This window comes from Wyeomyia smithii, chromosome 2 (assembly GCF_029784165.1).
Source record: "Wyeomyia smithii strain HCP4-BCI-WySm-NY-G18 chromosome 2, ASM2978416v1, whole genome shotgun sequence".
Classification (NCBI taxonomy): domain Eukaryota; kingdom Metazoa; phylum Arthropoda; class Insecta; order Diptera; family Culicidae; genus Wyeomyia; species Wyeomyia smithii.
The window spans coordinates 15,822,708-15,843,273 of record NC_073695.1 but is presented as its reverse complement, the minus strand read 5'-3'; the positions used below and the strand labels follow the sequence as shown (position 1 = coordinate 15,843,273).

Genomic DNA, 20,566 nt, shown 5'->3' with positions numbered 1-20,566 from the left:
CACCCACTGACGAAATACTCAGAAACACACTGACAGAAGTAGAACTCATTGTCAATTCTCGGCCGCTGACCGAATGACCGCTAGCCGATGAGCTTTCTCAAGCGCTGATCCCTAATCACTTCCTGTTAGGGTCGTCAAACGGTTCTAAGCCCTCGATCGCGTACGACGACAGTAACTACGCACTCAAGCACACCTGGAAGACATCTCAGGTCTATGCCAATCGCTTTTGGCGTCGCTGGGTTACCGAATATCTACCTACACTCACTTGGAGGACGAAATGGTTCAACCGAGCCAAACCAGTTGCCGAAGGAGACATCGTTGACGAGACGCTGATCGAAAGATCGGGTGGTCCACGCGATCCGATCCAAGGATGGACAAGTCCGTCGTGTTCTGGTGCAAACAGCGACCGGAATTTCGGAGAGGCCAGCCGTAAAGGTTGCAGTGTTGGACGTTGGCGTAGAAGAAATTCATTTTCTTTACATTTTATTGAGTTCTGAAGGTCCTGACGACTTCTGTTAGTAAACTGATTCCATCTGACTCATTTTAATCACAAACATCATATCAATTTACACCAAACGCTGTAACTATTTTGGGGTCTTGTGCTTTTGAAAATTTGAATTCCACCACGTGGTGGCTCGAAGTCGGGCATTTGTGGTTTCAAAACACAGTTTCACCTTAATGAGCTGTAAATCAACAAAATTGTTTGTTGGGAATTTTTATTTTATATTCAAGAACTTAAAACTTTGTAGAAACAATTTTTCTTAACTTTCGTAACTTTGAAAATTACAATAAAATAATGATTACCTTCTAGATTTCGAAAATATTTACAGAGCATAAATAAATGTACCTGCAATTTGTCTCTTTTTTGGATATCACTGCCAGTCAGCGGGATCCATAAATAACACAAAACAATTATTCAAGATCTGACGTTTGTAATTTCGTTCCGATTGGTTCCGCATCCGTCCGACTAATTATCATTGATGGAAGCGTAATTTACTTATTTCACAACTATTCCTTACTGTAAGCAAGTAGGTACATGTACCGGCACTACCAATTGTTATTACTTGATCATATATGCAGAAGACCTTCAACACGGACAGGGCAAGACACCGCCAGAAAGATAACAAAAAACAGTTACACATTTTCACTTTTATTCAGTTAATCCTCTATATAAGTTCAAAGTTATTTCTTCGAAAGTGAGATACATTAAGTTAAATATTACGTTGGGAGCAAACCGAAGCTACTTCTAATCTAATAACACCCAACTCTTTTTCTCTCTCTCTCTCTATTTATCTATCTCTTACTATCATCCGTTCACACAATTTCGACCGCATGATTTGGATTTAATTAATTTGTTCTAGAAACAAGAAGAGTTAATAATAAGGCTTTGATTTGGATAGGAAACAAAATAACTAAAATATCCCATTCGAAAGCCCAAATTGAAGTAAGGCGCGAAAAGTCTAGTTTTCGGTTTTAGCTTTCACACGCTCGCGAAACCGCGAGCAACCTGTGTGTACTGTGAATAGGGTTGCCACATAAAAACGGCGCCTGCTACCTTGCTACGAAATAGCGTCGTAGTTTATTGAGTAAAAATAGAAACAAAAAAAAAAAGCAGCCTGCTTTGATTTCTGCCTTACTTAAGCACTATACTACTAGGAGGTAGCTTGGTTGGAAAATTATTGTATTATAACTACAATTAACGCTGAACGCGCCCCGTCCGCAACTGTGTGCGTGCGTTACGGCCGCCTGCGAACTGCCATTATTATTATTTCAACTGTTCAGGCTGTTTAGCTTTTGAAGTGCAATTTGTCGGTTAATTTCTGCGGTTTCTTTATTGATTTTAGCCGTCTCGAGATCAGTTTTCAAGATTTCCATCCGCAATTCGTGCTCGCTCTGCTGGTGCTGTTCGGCTAGTTTCGAGTTCTGCAGAAGGCCACTACTGTTGGTGGCACATGCACTGGCCGGAATAGGCGAACTAGGTTGCTGAAGGTCCCTTTGCTGTGGGTGTGTATGAGGCGGCGGTTGGGCGTGGGGCTGATGCTGATGGACCTGATGCGGCTGATGCTGATGGTCGTTGTGACTATTGTTGTTGGTGCTGAGATTCTGAGCCTCGTGGAAGGCGTTTTTCCACTGCCCGAGTTCGTTCAACCGGTTGAAGCGATTCTTGAGGATACTGAGGGCTTCCAGCGTGTTTGTTAGGTCGGTTTGGGACATGTTTACAGGTACATCGGTTGCATTCGAGTCGCTACCAAACGTTCGGCTGTAACTATCGACATCGACACTCTTGCTGTTGTTGTTGTTATTGCTCAAATGTTCGTTTAGACGGCTTGCAAAGCTACTGGCCAGCAGTTCATTGAATTTGGTATGTGCATTTTCCGCCGAGTAGGGGGACGAGCTGGGCAGGGCACCCAACCGCGCGAACTTGGGCGGCCTTCCCTTGTCGTACTCATCACCTTCCTCCATCGAATCCTCTTTGATTTGTACTTCGCATAGGTTTTGCGAATTCTTCTCCCTGGAAATGGAAATAGAACGAAAAAAAAAACAGGCTTTAAAAAGTGACCTCCAATCCCAGCTGTGGCTAACACCCACCACATCGAGGAGCTTTCCTCGTCGTTTTCATCGCTGCATTCCTTGATCGACACACCTTGGGGTAGGTTCTCCTCGAGCGACAGCTTCATCTTGGAGTAATCGACGTCGTCCATCAGTTCGTTTTTGCACACCTTCTTCGCTTCTTGCATGAACTCCCAAATTTCGAACGTAAACTGGCTGGGCTTCTTCCGATCTGCCACTTCCTGACCGTATCGCTGGATGCGCTGTTGGTAATCGAGCATTTCGGCACGTGTGCAAGCTGGAACGAGGGAGGGAAGACGAAAATGTGGATAATGTGGCGTTGAATTCAGAGGAAAAAAGGGCATTTTATACCACGGCGGGTGCCCGTGGTGTGGAGAATTGGCGTTAAATGACGTTAAACAAACGGTCGCTTTTATCGGGGTGCCCGTACGGTTGTTAAACAGACTGCATGGTTTTTGGTTCAGGTTTGTTGAGGGGAATCCGCTGCTTTGTGATAAATCAGTGAATGCGAGTAATGAGGTGCTTTGTAGATGCGTATTGTAAGCTTTGATAGGCGAACATTCATGGTATCCGAATCCGTATCATTTGATGTGAAGTAGTTTAAGAACAATAACTCTCTTAAATTATATAGTATATCGATTTCTCTTAACATTATTAACCTTTTTTTTTCAAAAAATCAAATCCATGCAGAAGCGCATTTCCTTGAAAAATCGTTTTATAGTTGCTTGAGAAAGTTTTAACTAGTGGCTTGAAAGTAATGTTTTGGATAAGAGAGGTAAGACAGGTAAGCTTTAGAAGAAAAATTGGTATATATTAGGGGGGCAGTGAAAAGGGTCATGTCAAATTTCGAAAACCGACTATGCTTGTTTATTGGCCCAAACAAAAATCATCTTTGAAAAAATTTTAGCTTAATCGAACATGATTTAAGGGTGCTGCAAAGCGTTCAATTCTGTGATTTTTCGATCCTCGAAAATCTAGCAAAGCAAATAAATATGAGCATTTTAGTTACTACTAAGCCACCTCAAATTAACTTTCAATTGTTTTTGGAACCACCCTAGTAAAAATATAAATGAACCATAACAATAAAAATTTAGTTTCAGATACCTAATGAACATTAAAATAATTTACTTCTGATTTGGAACGAGTCGTGAGTCATTTTAGAGGCAAATTTTAGAATATTCCATTCTAAACTTTCGGTTGCTCAGTAAACGGCTAAGTCCCAGAAGGTCGCTTTTCGGTCAAAATTTTTTTTTCGAGATAACACAGGATCTCGACGTTTTACCTATTCGATTTTACTGACGTTTTACAATTCGATTTCAACTCGCAACATTCTCTCCGTATACGCAGTCAGGTTTTTTTTTTACGCGGGGGATACGTACCTCGTAAAAAAAAACGCGTGTAAAAACCGCGTTAGTTCGAAAATCCGCGTAAAAAAACCGCGCTAATTCAAAAATCCGCGTAAAAAAAACCGCGTTAATTCAATAATCCGCGTAAAAAAACACGTTTTTTTTAATCCGCGTAAAGTAGTCCAGCAAGAAGGGCTTTAGAAAAACCCGAGACGCTCTAAAACCAGTATTTAAAATTGTCCTCTTTGACGGTCATTCCGGATCTTTCGGTGGTCGGAGAGTATTTTTTGGACTAAGTCTTTTACTAGATAAACACTTAAACGTTCCTGGTTCCAACCCACGTTAATTATGAAATTCGTGAATTTTTTTTTTTTAATTAGCGCGGTATCACGTAAAAAAACGCGTTTATTCAAAAATCCGCGTAAAAAAACCGCGTTAATTCAAAAATCCGCGTAAAAAACCGCGTTAATTCAAAAATCCGCGTAAAAAAAACCTCGAAAAACCACGTATAAAAAAACCGCGTAAAAAAACCCTGACTGTATATCTCCCTCTGAGTTTTGCTAGTGTATATCTACTCTCCTTCTCTCACTCAACTCAACTGCAAACTGCAACCTAAGTCTAGTAGTCCCTTCCATCACACTTTCCCTTTTACCGCACGACACCACACTGCTGCTCAGTCAGCATTATATTCTCTTGTTTTTTTTTCCTCATCTATAGTTTATTTGACACGGCACAAATACAATTCAATGTTTAACGGCGCCAATTATATCTGGTAGCTTACTTTCTAAAGTATCTTAATAACTAAAAGCAAATTTTTTATCCTCGCTGCCGACTACGAGCTGAAACTAAATCTAACTTTAAGCTAGAATATTTTGCATTAAAAGCACAGGTTTGCTGTTTGATGGTTTTCATTGCCATAGGTAAGCAGCATATTAAATTTGTTCCGCTGCTGGGCCAAGATATTACGGACTGGCATATTGGGTTGTTTCCATCGGGCCTTGAGAGTATCGTGCGGGTCTGATTGCTGTTTCCGGATCCGGGGTCTTAACGTGTTCTTGTCGTTTGGTTGGATGTAGGCGGAAGGGGATAGGACTAAACTGGGGCGTGGATGGATTTCAGGAAAACGTATATAAGGGACATGTAGGATAGGTTACGGCTCGCCAAGACATCACGAACAGGAGCAGCCGGCAGCCTACCTTCGGCCTGCAGGGAAGCTATTAATCTAGACCTGGCGTCACGGTGTACAGGGCATGACCAAACAACGTGCTCTATGTCGTGATAACCTTCACCGCAGGCACAGATACCACTCTCCCCGAGCCCAACACGACGGAGATGCGCGTCAAATCTATAGTGATTGGACATAAGCCGGGACATCACGCAAATGAAATCCCGACCTACATCCAACCCCTTGAACCACGGGTTCGTCGACACCTTGGGGATTATGGAATGTAACCACCTTCCCAGTTCCCCTCTGGTCCAAGCATTTTGCCAACTGATGATCGTATTCTGACGTACAAATGAGAAAAATTCATTAAAGGCAATTGGTCTTTCATAAATTCCACCGTTTGTTGCGCCCACCTTAGCCAAAGAGTCCGCTTTCTCATTACCCGGTATCGAGCAGTGAGAAGGGACCCACGCTAAGGTAATCTGAGTAGATTTTTCGGATAAAGCACTCAGATGTTCCCGTATTTTCCCCAGGAAATACGGAGAGTGCTTAACATCTTTCATCGATCGGAGAGCCTCAATGGAACTGAGACTGTCCGTAAAGATGAAATAATGGTCCGTGGGCATTTTTTCGATAATCCCTAGGGTGTACTGAATTGCAGCTGATTCTGCGACGTAAACAGAAGCAGGATTATCGAGCTTATGGGAGACGGTTAAATTGTTATTGAAGATACCGAAGCCAGTGGACCCATCAAGAAGTGATCCGTCAGTGTAGTACATATTGTCGCAGTTGATGTTTCGATATTTATTGGAAAAAATTTTGGGGATCTGCTGCACGCGTAAATGATCCGGGATTCCACGAGTTTCTTCTATCATGGATGTATCGAAAAACACAGTAGAATCAGAAGTATTTGATAAGTCGACACGATTTGGAATATTCGAAGAAAGGTTAATATTTTGGGACATGTGATTGAAATACAATGTCATAAAACGGGTTTGAGAATTAAGTTCGATTAACCTTTCAAAATTTTCAATCACGGGACGGTTTAAGACCTCACATTTGATAAGAATACGAGAAGACAGGCTCCAGAAGCGGGTTTTCAATGGTAGTACTCCAGCTAAGATCTCCAAACTCATCGTATGGGTCGACTGCATGCAACCTAAGGCGATACGCAAACAACGATATTGTATTCGCTCCAGTTTGATCAAATGTGTGTTTGCTGCGGAGCGGAAGCAGAAACACCCGTATTCAATAACAGACAATATCGTTGTTTGGTAAAGCCTTATAAGGTCTCCTGGGTGGGCTCCCCACCATTGTCCGGTTATTGTACGAAGAAAATTCACTCTTTGTTGACATTTTTTCATCAGATACCTCACGTGACAACCCCAGGTGCCTTTAGAGTCGAACCAGACACCAAGATATTTGTGTACCAAAACCTGAGAAATCGTTTTACCCATTAATTGTGTTTGAAGCTGAGCAGGTTCATGCTTCCTAGAAAAAACTACTATCTCAGTCTTCTCCGGAGAGAATTCGATACCTAGCTGTAAAGCCCAAGCAGACAAATTGTCCAAGGTATCTTGCAATGTTCCTTGCAAATCGGCAGCTTTGGCTCCTGTAACAGAGATTACACTGTCGTCTGCAAGTTGTCTTATCGTGCATGAGTTTGCCAGACATTCGTCGATGTCATTTACATAAAAGTTGTAAAGAAGGGAACTTAAACATGAGCCCTGGGGAAGACCCATGTAGCTAATGCGAAAAGTTGCCAAATCGCCGTGCGTAAAATGCATGTGCTTTTCGGACAACAAATTGTGCAAAAAATTGTTCAAAATTGGAGAAAATCCTTGTCGGTGAAGTTTACCCGAAAGAATGTCAATAGAAACGGAATCAAAAGCCCCCTTAATGTCCAAGAACGCAGACGCCATTTGTTCTTTGCGAGCATACGCCAGCTGAATATCTGTTGAAAGCAACGCAAGACAATCATTCGTCCCTTTGGCACGGCGGAAGCCAAATTGAGTATCTGATAGTAGACCATTTGATTCGACCCAATGGTCTAAACGACGGAGTATCATTTTTTCCATTAATTTCCGGATACAGGATAGCATTGCAATCGGCCTATAAGAGTTGTGATCAGAAGCTGGTTTCCCTGGTTTTTGGATGGCGATCACCTTCACTTGCCTCCAATCCTGCGGTACAATGTTTTGCTCTAGGAACTTATTGAACAAGTTCAACAAGCGCCTTTTGGCATTGCCGGGTAGATTCTTCAACAAGTTGAATTTGATTCTATCTAACCCAGGCGCGTTATTGTTACAGGACAGGAGGGCAACTGAAAATTCTGCCATCGTAAAAGGTGATTCAATCGCGTCGTGGCCCGGAGACGCATTGCGAACAATGTTTTGCTCAGGAACAGAGTCCGGACATACTTTCCTGGCAAAATCAAATATCCACCTACTTGAAGACTCCTCGCTTTCGTTGACCGTTACGCGATTCCGCATTCTTCGGGCTGTGTTCCAAAGAGTGCTCATTGATGTCTCCCTCGACGTCTCGTTTACGAACCGACGCCAATATCCGCGTTTCTTTGCCTTAGTCAAGCTTTTAAACTTGGTATCAAGCTCCGAATAACGTTTAAAGTCGTCGGCATCGTCTGTATCCCAGAAGGTCAGATACGCGTCGGATCTTTGCGTGTAGACATCGGAGCACTCTTGGTCCCACCACGGAGTGGGAGGCCGTTCTTTGATCGTTACGCCGGGATATTTCTTCGTTTGGGCTTGCAACGCGGCGTCGAGGATTAAGCCCGCGAGGAGGTTGTATTCTTCAAGTGGTGGATGATGTTGAATCGACTCGACCGCTTTTGAAATCATTTCCTCGTATAACTTCCAATCGACATTCCGTGTGAGGTCATACGGAATGTCAATTGGTCGCATGCGAGTTGACCCGTTATTAATTGAAATGAGAATAGGCAAATGGTCGCTACCGTGAGGATCGAGGATTACCTTCCATGTGTAATCCAACCGTAGCGACGTCGAACATAAGGATAGATCCAAAGCGCTTGGGCGCGCTGGAGGTTTCGGGATACGTGTCATTTCACCGTTGTTTAAAATAGTCATGTCGAAATCATCGCAAAGGTTATAGATTAAAGAGGAGCGGTTATCATTGTATGGGGAACCCCAAGCCACGCCATGAGAGTTGAAGTCTCCCAAAATCAAACGTGGCGAGGGAAGAAGTTCTTTTGAATCAAAGAGCAGCCGTTGCCCAACCTGTGCTCTGGGAGGAATATATATTGAGGCAATACAAAGCTCTTTACCTTGTATTGTCATTTGACATGCGACAACTTCGATGCCTGGAATCGAGGGGAGGTTAATACGATAGAAAGAATAGCACTTTTTAATCCCTAAAAGTACTCCTCCATATGGGGTGTCTCGATATATTCTCTTGTTGACATCCATTCTTTCCCTAGGGACGGGTGTATGTAGCGAAAAACACTACAACGACTCGCTTCTAAGAGCTGATGTAGTCTAATCATGTATCTGTTTTCTCCCAGAAACTTGCACCATTTCATTAATGAGAGGATTCAAATTTATTTCCAATCTGTTAAAATCAAAATTTGTTCGAATAAAGATGAAGCAACGGTTGAGTCATATTCGCTTCATTTCCATCACTGCCTACTGTCCACTTATTTACGATAGGTGCACTGAAGGGACTGATGGGTGGTTTTATCGTATCTAAATTGAAATCACAAGAAATTGAAAGTATCTAAGCTTTGTATTTACAATAATCCGGACACCTTCAAATCAGTGTAACTCCCGTAACTCCAGCAATTCGAGCCACGAGGGGTCTATATTTTTGCCTACTTCAGTTTGTCAGTTCAGTTCAGTTTGTTGTGAAATGTCAACGTAAATAGTGCTCGAAATGTCTACGAACGAAAAAACGTGCGGCAATGGATCTTGTACAACCGTACCGAAAATCCTCACCTCTCTATACGTGATCTCGCAAAAAAGGTTTAATTTGCCCAAAATTACAGTCCACGATGCGTTAAAAAGGTTTTCTAAACATTTGAATGAAAAAACCAAGAAGTGACCAAAATATTAGTCGTTCGGATAGTTCTATGGACAGAAAAATGAATAAGATTTTGGAGAGGAATCCGAACCTCTCTATCCATACTGTGGCTCAAAATGTAGAAATGTTACCAGGATTCGTTCTGAAATCCAAGAGGTGTTCAGGTTTAAAGTCCTATAAAGTAAAGAAAGGCTCCAATCACGATAATAAGCAGAATCGATGGAACTATTACGGTTAACGAACAGTTAGATCTCCAATATCCAACACAGTTTGTGCGATTTGCGTATGTATTTGATGAGTAATAAGAATTTGAAGGTTATTTCACGAAGGACTAAAAGACTAACTTAGACTTTGCAATCAGACTGCGGGAAGTAGTGCCTCGCTATTTTGACCGATAAAAAAAGCACAAAATTTTTGATAACGAATAAAAACTGATTATGCCAAATGTCCTAGAATGATTGTCGAGATCTAGTGTATTCTCAAAAAAAAAAAATCGGAAGAATCGACTCTCTCCATAAACAACTTTTTTCGATATCAAAAAAATTTTTTTTTCATCGGCCAAAAAAGTGAAACTTTAGTCCATGGTCCCCGTGGTTCTGTGGTTAGCAATGTCGGTCGGCTAGCTCTCCCACACACGGTTGTGATATCGGGTTCAATTCATGATCAGGTCGAAAATCTTTTTGAGCTGGAAATTTTCTCGATTCAGTACTGGGGCACAGTGTAGCGTTGTACTTATTCTGCAACATGAGAAATATGCCCAAAAACAATATCGATAACGAATTCTCTCAACTAATCTAGTTGATTGAGACCGCTACTAGCCCGCTAGGCCAATTTGAGGTACAACTTCCGGAAGCCCGATTGCAAAGGCTACGTTAATCTTTTAGACCTTTGCCAGGGATTAGTTATTATTTTTTATTTGATTTATTATTTATTTGACATTCCGTCATAATGACATGACCTGATTGACAAAGTTTCTCCAATTCACTCGGTTATTGGCTACCGCTCTCCAATCCCTGGGACGCCGTGTACTCCCCGTCAGAACTCACTCCACTTGGTCTGAATACTGGGTTCGCCGTAGAATTTCACGATCTCATGGTTCATCCTCCGCCTACATATTTCGTTCTCCTGCACGCCACCAAATATCGTCCTTAGTACCCATCGTTCCAAAACTCCGAGCACTCGCAAATCCTCCTTGAGCATTGTCCACATTTCATGCCCGTAGAGAACAACCGGTCTTATGAGGGTACTTCGTATGGGGACTTAGTCTGTCCGACCGCAATAACTTCCGGATATCACGGCTATTAACATTTTCCTCAGTTACCAGTGAGCCAAGATAGACAAATTCGTCCACTAACTCGAACACATCACCGTTAATCGTAATGCTACTGCTCAGGCGTTGTCGGTTGGCTTCCGTTCTGCCAGCTAGCATATACTTTAGACGTATGTTTCTGCAACTCATGGCATCTTCAGCGGTGGTCCAAATCGTTGTTTTGTTCTATTTTTTTTGGAATAAAGTCAAATTCACTGCTGCACCGGTGGTGTAAATTTTGTTTTGTACCAGATCTAAATTGAAGAAATGTGAAACTGGTATACGTTTTGGTCTATTTTTGTCACTTTTTGGAACAAGAAATAGATCGTTCTAAAACCCTTTTACGCTACCAATAGGTGGGTAAAATGTCATACATATTTTAATTGAATACCTACGAATTTTGGGGAATAAACAAAACAAAGAAAATTAACAGGTTTGTCGTTTTTGGCTTTTGGTTTTGGGAAACCGACCAGCAAAAGGGGGAATTCTGAAAGACCATAACGGTAGGTTCAACTACTTGGTTTGAAACCATCAGCCACTAGGATAACAAATATGTTGGCTATTTTGTTAATCGCCTTAATTGAAGGGGGACTAGAGGAGACCGTAAGTGGCCAGAAAAATGTTCCTCGAAGACACTGAGCTCACCCTCAATCCTCGCTGCTTCCCGTTTTAGTCTGGTGTACTGTTCTGCCAGCGCCGCAATTGTTCTACCGACAATGTCCATGTCATCAGCAAAGCAAACTAATTGACTGTTTTTGTTGAATATCGTAACCCGCGTTTTGATGCCCCCTGCGGGATTCAAATGGTTCCGACAATTCACCCGAAGTCCGTACACAGCTCTGCGTCCCATACACCGTAGCCCTTATCAGTCTAATCAGCTTACCCGGAAAACCGTTTTCGTCCATGACCTTTCATAGCTCTTTTCAATCAATGGTGTCATACGCGGCTTTCAAGTCGATGAATAGGTGGTGTGTATGGTAAAGATTTAGTCCGTCATAGACCGTCCTTCCACGAAGTCAGTCTGATAGCTTCCCACAAATCTGTTGGCTAGCGGTGAGAGTCGACGGAAAATGATTTGAGAAAGCACTTTGTAGGCGGCATTCCGGACGGTGATCGCACGATAGTTTCCGGAATCCAATTTGTCGCCTTTCTTATAGATAGGGCAGATAACCCCATCCTTTCACTTCTCCGGTAACTGTTCTGTATCTTAAATTCTTGCAATTAATCCGGGCCCGAGGCCATCATTCTGAGCCGATTTACTCTTTTTCAGCTACTTGATGGCATCCTTAACTTCGTCTATCGTAAGCGCTGGCACGTCTTCTACGTTGGTTGCACCGACGGGATCGCTTTCACCGGCGCCATTCAGGTGTTCGTCAAAGAGATGCTTCCACCTTTCGGTCACCTCACGATCGTCCGTCAGAATACTACTATCTTTATCCCACACAAAGCCTCTGCGGGATGCGTTGAGTTTCGCGTTTCCGGAGAATGGTGAAGCTGTTTCAGCTCTTCATACTCTTCCTCCTCCAGGCGGCGCTTTTCCTCCCGGAAGATTTGGGCTCGTTGCATCTCCTTCCGTATGTGTCATTCTACAATCTGACGAGTGGCACTGCGCATCTTAGCTGCCCTAATCCATCACCCTCCTACATTCGTCGTCGAATCACTCGTTTCATCGGGTTCGCCCCACTTGCCAGGGATTTGTAAAACAAAATTCTCCGTATGTGCGGGGAAAATAAAGGCCGCCCGGATTCTACATTGATTTTATTGAACAAATTTCACCCCAAAAAAAAAATTCCTTTTCCGATTTTTCCCCCTGTCTTTCTTTAGCTTTTTATTTCTTGGCTTTGAAAACTTTATCGCTATTCTTTTCATGTTGCCTACTCATTTTGCTGCCATGCGATCGTCGTTGGTTCTTCCATAGACAACACGGTGTCTAGTTTCAGCACTTTATTTTGGACGTAAGAAAAGGGGCGGACGAAGGCTGATTTGAGCTGCAGGCGAAGACTGATTTTGCCGCCCCCCCCCCTCAAATTTTTCTTTTATATGAAACGCATTTTCTATAGACTCGAAAATATGATTAGACAGCATGTGTTGTGTTAACAATTCAAAAATGAACATTTCATGCTTTCAATGTTGAATTTTTTTTTATCGTTTCCGACATATCAATTTCTTGAAGCACCTGTCTTTCTATCGATATTATCGCCAAGCCACACAAACGTTCTTGCGACATGGTCGATCGTAGTTACGTCTTTATAAGTTCTAATTTTGAGAAACTTCTCTCGCCACTTGTTACTTACTTAATTTACTGTTAAGGCGACAGACCGATTATCAATCCAGTGCCGAATCCAGAATACGTCGCCATGTCACTCGGTCTTGGGCTGCTATACTCCAATCGCCCCTAACACCTATTTCGCGTGCATTCTCGTCGACAGCACACATCCAACGAGTGCGGGGTCTACCCCGAAGTCGACGACCTCTATCGGGATTCCTGCTAAATATAGCCTTCGCTTGACGCTCATCCGGCATTCTCGCTACATGCCCAGCCCACTGAAGCCTGCCGTGTTTTATCCGCTTGACTATATCCGCCGACTTGTATGCCTGGTACACTTCATGGTTCATGCGTCTGCGCCAAACACCATTTTCTAGTTTGCCGCCAAGGATTGAACGCAAAATCCTACGCTCAAAAACACCAAGAGCTCACCAATCGGCCTCTTTCAGCGTCCATGATTCATGGCCGTAGAGAGCCACCAGAAGAATCAGTGTTTTATAGAGTGCAAGTTTAGTGCGGATTTGCAGACTGCGGGACCTTAGCTGGTTACGTAGTCCGTAAAAGGCCCTGTTTGCGGCTGCTATCCGCCTCTTTATCTCACGGCTAACCTCGTTGTCACATGTCACTAATTTTCCCAGGTAAATACATTCGTCGACTACTTCAAATGTTTCCCCATCTAGCACCACCGCAGCACCAACCTTCAACGGACTACCACGCACTCTGCCAGCCACCATGTATTTTGTTTAGGCAGAGTTTATGACAAGCCACAATCTCGCAGCTTCTTGCCTGAGAGGTCCGAAGGCCTCTTCCACTGCTCTACGATTAATACCAATAATGTCGATATCATCCGCAAAACCTAGAAGCATGTGCGATTTCGTAATGATGGTGCCGCTTCTCTGCACACCAGCCCTCCGTATAGCACCTTCCAATGCGATGTTGAACAATAAGTTCGACAGCCCATCACCCTGCTTCAAACCATCTAACGTCACGAAAGGGTCCGATATCTCACCGGTTATCCTGACGCTTGATGTAAAACCTTCAAGGGTGGCACGTATCAGCCTAATCAGCTTTGTTGGGAAGCCATGTTCGAGCATGATCCACCATAACTCATTTCTCTTAACTGAATCGTACGCTGCCCTGAAGTCTATGAACAGATGGTGCGTCTGCAAGTTGAATTCTCGAAATTTTATCGAGGATTTGTCGCAAGGTAAACATTTGGTCCGTCGTGGAGCGTTCCCCTCGAAAACCGCATTGGTACTCGCCAACAAAGGTCTCCTGCAACGGCCTCAGTCTGTGGAACAGAATGCGGGAGAGAATTTTGTACACGGTATTGAGAAGAGTTATGCCCCGATAATTGCTACAGTCCAGGCGATGACCATTTTTTGTAGATCGGGCATATGAGACCCTCCAACCAGTCCGAGGGCAATTCTTCATCAGACCACACTCTCAGCATGATCCGATGGATGGCACGATACAGCTGTTCGCTCCTGACTTTGAAGAGTTCGGCGGGAATGCCGTCCTTCCTGGCTGCCTTGCAGTTTCTCAACTCTTTCACTGCTTTCTTCACCTCGTTCATGAATGGTGGATCCACAGCTTGACCATCATTCTCAATAGTCATCCTGCTCCTTTCGACTCCACTGTTTCCCTCACCTTTCAACAGCACACTGAAGTGTTCCTTCCAACGCCTGGCCACCTCTGTTTTATCGGTTATCAGGTTCCCCTTCCTATCGTTGAACATGACAGGAGCTGACACGTTTCGATTCCCAATTCCGTTGACCTTCTTGTAGAAGCTCCTCGCATCGTGCCTGGAGAAGCAACCTTCCGCCTCCGCAAGAAGACGCTCCCAATGCTGTCGTTTCTTCCGGCGATGGAGTCTCTTTTCAGCGGCTCTAGCATCTCGATATCTACCCACGCTCTGACGAGTCACAGCCGAGGCCAACATGTGACCCCTGGCGCGGTTCTTCTCCTCCGTCACTCGCTGGCACTCAGCGTCAAACCACTCATTGGACGCAGCTGCCGCAGTTGTACCCAACACTTCTCGCGCTGTAGTGCTGATCGAACTGTGGATGTGTCTCCTGCGCTTTCATTGTATGTCTTTTCCAGGAGCTCAAAGAACACCACTTGTTACACTAATGGGTAAAGTGAGTTAAATTCTCAAAGATACAAAAACATTTGAAAATGTATCAATCAGTTGATTTTTTGTGATGTAGTTTAACGCATTCATTGGAGTCGTCTCAGCTGGCAACATAGGTGATAAAATAATAATTTCTTGGTGCATTTCATGTCCATCGATGTCACACTCTTTCTTGTGTGTGAGGATTTTCTGTAAATGTAGACAACTTTTCTCTAACTGATCTGTACTACAACCCATTAAACTGTGAATATCATACAAGAAGCTGAAATTGTCACTGTGATTTTTCATTAACTGGAATCGATCATCGAACGATGCAATAGCTACATCCAATACAGAATAGAAGAAATTCACTTTGAAAGAGAGTTTTTTCGATGTAATTGGTTCATCTGACTGTTCGTATGCAAACTGTTTCTTTATCATTCTCGGCCGAATTCGTGTTTCTGTTTGAAACTCCGGATTTACTTCTAAAGCATCAGTAATGACGCTATTCAAACCTTCATTTCTCATATTTTTCAAAAAGTTTTAAACGCTGCCTATCAAGTCTATAGTGTTTTCGAGAATGCTATTCATTTTTTGAAGGTACTTACTCACTAAATTGATTTTGAACAAAATTGAATGCCAAGCTACTAAACTGCATACGAATTTGATTTTTTTAATTTTTTTTGCTAGGCTTTTTGCAGTATTTCTTGCAAACGCATCTTGCTTCAGATCCTCGATTGCTTCATATAGGGCATAATAAATTTCTACTATATTAAACCTCAAGGGAGTGACAGCATCAATTTGACTTTCCCAACGCGTTCCACTCAGAGGCTTTACCGTAAGAGAAGTAATGTGTTTTTTGAACGATGAGTTGAAGCAGAAAAGAAGTTGAAAATTTCTTGCACGACACTGAAAAAGTCTACTGCATCAAAACATGATTTGGCACAATCGCTAACAACAAAATTGGTTGCTGCATGGAACGGATTGATTTTTACAAAAATTGATTTTTACAAAAAAAGTTTAAGATAATTAGTTTAAGAGATTATGACAGATCTCGACGTTTCATGCATTTATAAGACCATTTTTTTCAATATCGAACATTTTAGCAACTACCTGTGCATTTTTTATCGGCCGAAAAAGTGAAATTTTGACCGCTTCGAGGCACCACTTTTCGAAGTCCGACTGAGCTGAAATTTTGCAAGAAGACTGTGGCATGTGGAGTGTTAGTAGGGGAGGATTGTACAAAACGCACCAGTTAAGCATTTTCGCGATTTACAGCGCTTCAAATCATTTCAAAGCGACATTGAACGTGTAGGATGATTGTAGGATCTATTTATTTTATGTTTATGACGAAGTTTATTATAAAATACTCGAATTCAATGTCTTTTTTGTTAAAACTTACCATTGCCGCCAAACAAGCCCGTGACCAAAACGCACCAAAGCAAAGATCAGTATGCTCCAAAGCTACAAGCTAATATGCCACTAGCAGTAATCAGCACGCGAAGTGAGAAGCGCTTGAAGTCTCGAAAGTAAAATCAAAAATAATGGAACATGCTCTAAATTGTCAAGCAATCTCCTGCAAGCTCTTCATAGTGCATTCTGCCCCAATTTTAATTTTGATTGTTTTTATGTTAAAGTTGATGAAAGTTAGTGAAATAATTCGAAAAACTCATAGTATTATAAACTCCAAAAGTGTAAAAGTTAGGGAAACATAGTTTTTTGTATTATTCACTAGTTAGTTGATCATTGAAGCTTGAATAAAATTCATGAATAATTACATGCCACAGCCAATTGCACAGTTTTCTGAGTATTTTAGTCATTATGGCACACTTTTTTATTTGAAAACTGTAGAGAACCTGGGTTTTTATGAGAAAAGCGAAAAATTTCGTCATAAAAAGCCACATGTGTAAGTATTTCGGGGAATTAATAGCATGGGCCATCTTACCCAACTGGTGCGTCTTGTACGGTTCTCCCCTACAACGTTAGTACATGAAAATGTGGATGGTCGCGTCGCACGTGAATAGAAATCCTGCTAGAGAGAGAAAAAATTTCCTCGTCGCTTAAAAAAATAAGCACACGCATTAGCCGTCTGTTTGCCGCCCCTCGATGATTGACGAGCAGGCGACCGCCTGCTTCGCCTACGCGTTAATCCGCCCCTGCGTAAGAATGTCGGGAAAATATATTATTTCAGACTATGCAACAAATTTTGTAACTATCCCTCTGGGAAAGAGGCTGCTCTACGATTGAACTGGAATTTTGCATGGAGTTTTTTTTGAGAAGACTAAACTTTTAAGACCTACTGCTAAAATAAATTCCTAAAGTTGATTGTTGTTTTCGTATTGACTGTTATCTGAACTACGCAACGGTTAATTTAAACAGCCCGTGCGTTGTACGGTAAGCGATATCGCCAATGATAGCAGAAAAACACTTCATCTTTTAAATTGTTCTCTCAGATCTTCTCTTTTCAATATTCTCTCCCATTTATTACTCTACTGTAACGCGCTGTAACCCGTGTTAAGAGTGAGTGATGTGAGCGCGCTAAAGCTTTTTCTGAAACCGTTTTTTAACATGATAGTACAGTCAGGTTTTTTTTACGCGGTATTTTTATACGCGGTTTTTTTTACGAGGTTTTTTTACGCGGATTTTTTAATTAACGCGGTTTTTTTTACGAGGTGCGTATCCCCGCGTAAAAAAACCTGACTGTAATTGATTTATGTTGCTCTTTCTCTTCAATAGGCACAAAATTCGATTTTTTCTCATTACAGAATAATTGCATACCTAGCGCTTCATTTTAATTATTCAAATGTCTATCCCAATCACAACCCAAAAACACCGGAAACACTTTTTATGCTGGCGATATTTGAGATGTAAAAATAATAAAGAGTTAGCGCCTTAACGCAAAAACAGGCTTGACGTGGAACTACGAAAATTGTTATTCATTTAACTCTTCACCTGTATATAAGTTGGCTCTGATAAGTGTGATGTTCACAATTCGATAATACTGTACATAATCAGCGGTATATATAAAACTCATCTGATTTGAATCGAAACTTTGCGTTCACTGAAAATGCTGGATTCGTTTCAGAACATTCATTATACTTCTATCGAAATATTGAAATATTGAAGCGCCCTAAGAACAACAGCATTTCGAATTCAGAATAGAATTCTGTTATCTCTCAGCCACGGCCGCAGGATGGAATACGCAACAGCGTGATATACTGTTGCGTGGCCAGGAGTGCCAGTGCTGCGCTTTCGCTAAGGCGACATCCATAAACTACGAAACTCAAAAAAAAATTTTTTTGACCCCTACCGCCAACACCTACCCCCATAAAAATGACGTAACGCTGTAGAAGAGTTTTCCTGGTAAAAGTTTTCCCCTCCCCCTATGTAACAAATCGTAACGCTCAAGGATAGGGGGTATCCCCCTATGAGCGTTACGTAATTTCTGGATGCCGCTGAGAGTGTTCCATTGGTCCGGCCCCGCTTGTTGCCAACACGAAATGAGATAATTATTTTTCGTACATTCTTAATACGGAATAAAATATGTTTGTGTACAACGAAACTGACAGAATGATGTAACTTGAAATAAGGCGGTGCCTCTTACAACAGAAGAATGAAATTAATATCGAAATTTATTAATTATTTTCAATGTACAACAATTCAGATGTATCCGCTTTGTATAGATCGATAACGACGCCGGCTACGTTTGTACGGTCAGTTAGGGAAGGAAACAAGGAAGTGTTACAACCATTGTTACCAGAGACCGAGTTTACCTTCTGCATTTGTTATAAAAAGGAAAAAGGTCACATTGGCCACCGTGGTAGTATGTTACGGATATTTATACTTCCTTTCCTCTACCCTTAAACTTTACAGCTATTTTTTACCCAGCCTCGCTAGTTGTTCCTACCGCAATTTTAATTGCCGGAAGAGGTGCCGGGTCTTATTTTTATTTATTTTTGTTTATTGTTTTGTTGTTTTTTTCTTGTCAAAAATGAGCGTACATCTATAGAAAATGCTTAAGCAAAATGCTCTCCTATCTTACACTCGAAGGAACGAAAGCATTTTTCAAAGATAGTTAACAACAACAGAAAGCTTACCTTTCATCCGGCGCCACTGCTCCTTCAGCCGGTTGCAGTTCCGGTCGGTGCCGAACGCGATCGCAAACTGCTGATGGATGATCTTCCAGGCGCGGTTCTTCAGCGAGGTCAGAGCACTGTCCAGCCGTTTGTTCTCGATGATGTGCATATCCTTACGACATAACTCCAGCAGAAAGTGCTTCTCCTCGTAGGCCCAGTTCTGAGTGCGTTCCCGTTTCTTGAAGCGTTGAGCCGACCCAAGTGTGCTCTGGAGCATCGTTCTCCCTTCGTTGTGCGACAAAATGCCCGGAATGCTCCCAAATTTGAAAATGTCTTTCAGTCTACTCAATACACTTGGAACCGCGTATTCCGATGTTCAGTCTGTTAGGTTGCTGGTGCTTGGATGATACCGAATTGGTCCACATTTATGAGAAATCCTGCGAAATAATTGTGGAAAAACGGAGAGAAAAATCAGTGAACTACTTTTCAACGCTCGATCGATTCGTGTCACGGTTAAACAATACCGATTGCGAGAGGCAAAAACTATACGCGAATCGAATTGGCTCTGCTGCTAACGATATGTGCAATTGTTGTACGAAGCTGGTAATTTTCAGAAGTTCGCTAGAAAACAGAAGCAGTTTGTGAGCATGAAAGCTCCGCTGAAACCTCTTGCGCACTATCTATCAATTAATGGGCACTCGATGATGTGTATAATTATTGGTGCTAAACTTGGCAACGATGAGTTTGCCTAGCCGCTGATGGTGCTGCTCCTGTTGATTGCTGTACTGGGGGAGCGCATCGTACACAACTACAACTGTACCTAAAGACAGACAGATGAAGTCAGTGGAAGCAGGCGGAGGCAACATTTAACACATTTTGTCTACCCCGTTATGAAAATGAACCAACCACCGACCGACTGACTGACCGACCGATCGATCGATGGATGGACGGACCGATTGCCGATGATCATTATTAGCTGATATGTGTGGCGAAAAATTATGGTGGTTGGGAAAAATGCTACGCTATTTGCGATGATGATTGATGGCGGACGATGCGCCAAAATTGTCGGTGGAGTGTGCCAATTAGCTAAGTAATTAGTTGACGGATGGAAGTCCTACGATGAGTTCCTGTCAAGCACGCTGCTACTGTTCAGACTGTTGAATTGGTTTGGGACGTGAGATTATTTTATTTAATGGAGACGCATGGCAATTTGTGATCGGATGGCTATTGTTATTCTGTTTATGAGTCAATAATGTCACAAAAACCTAAATTAATCCACCTAGCGGTCAGACCCAGCCTTTCTCATTTAAACTTATTATTTGTAAAAATGGATTAACATGAACGCTGCAATCCAATAAAGGAATATTCAGTCTTTGGGTACTAAAATATTGATGTTGTAACTGAAGTATAAAATTTGAAATTTGACTTAATTTCGAAAAATCCAATCACCAGCAAAACCAGAAACGTTTAAATTGAACAATAACATATTTAAATTATGTTGAGGCCACATATATTGATCAAAGCAGGTATAGTTTTGAATAGTCTCTTAATTTCTTTACTTTACATAACTTCTGAACCACATATCAAATTGTTATGAAGTTTGTTATTTGTAAGTTCGAGAGATGACTCGTTTGTATGACACTAGTTATGTTCAAATAAGTCGTGTA

At 42.1% G+C, this 20,566-nt stretch overlaps 1 protein-coding gene across 1 annotated transcript in view; it reads right to left on the bottom strand.

Annotated features, from left to right (window-relative positions):
* Positions 1-1,123: 1,123 nt before the first annotated feature.
* LOC129725464 (uncharacterized) overlaps positions 1,124-20,566 on the bottom strand; it is a 38,824-nt gene continuing 19,381 nt past the window's right edge. The window contains exons 2-4 of the mRNA XM_055681340.1: positions 18,921-19,336; positions 2,590-2,848; positions 1,124-2,512 (exon numbers count right to left, since the gene is read on the bottom strand). Of these exons, the coding sequence (XP_055537315.1) occupies positions 1,771-2,512; positions 2,590-2,848; positions 18,921-19,176 (1,257 nt within the window). The 5' untranslated portion in view covers positions 19,177-19,336 and the 3' untranslated portion in view covers positions 1,124-1,770. The remainder of the gene's footprint in view (positions 2,513-2,589; positions 2,849-18,920; positions 19,337-20,566) is intronic.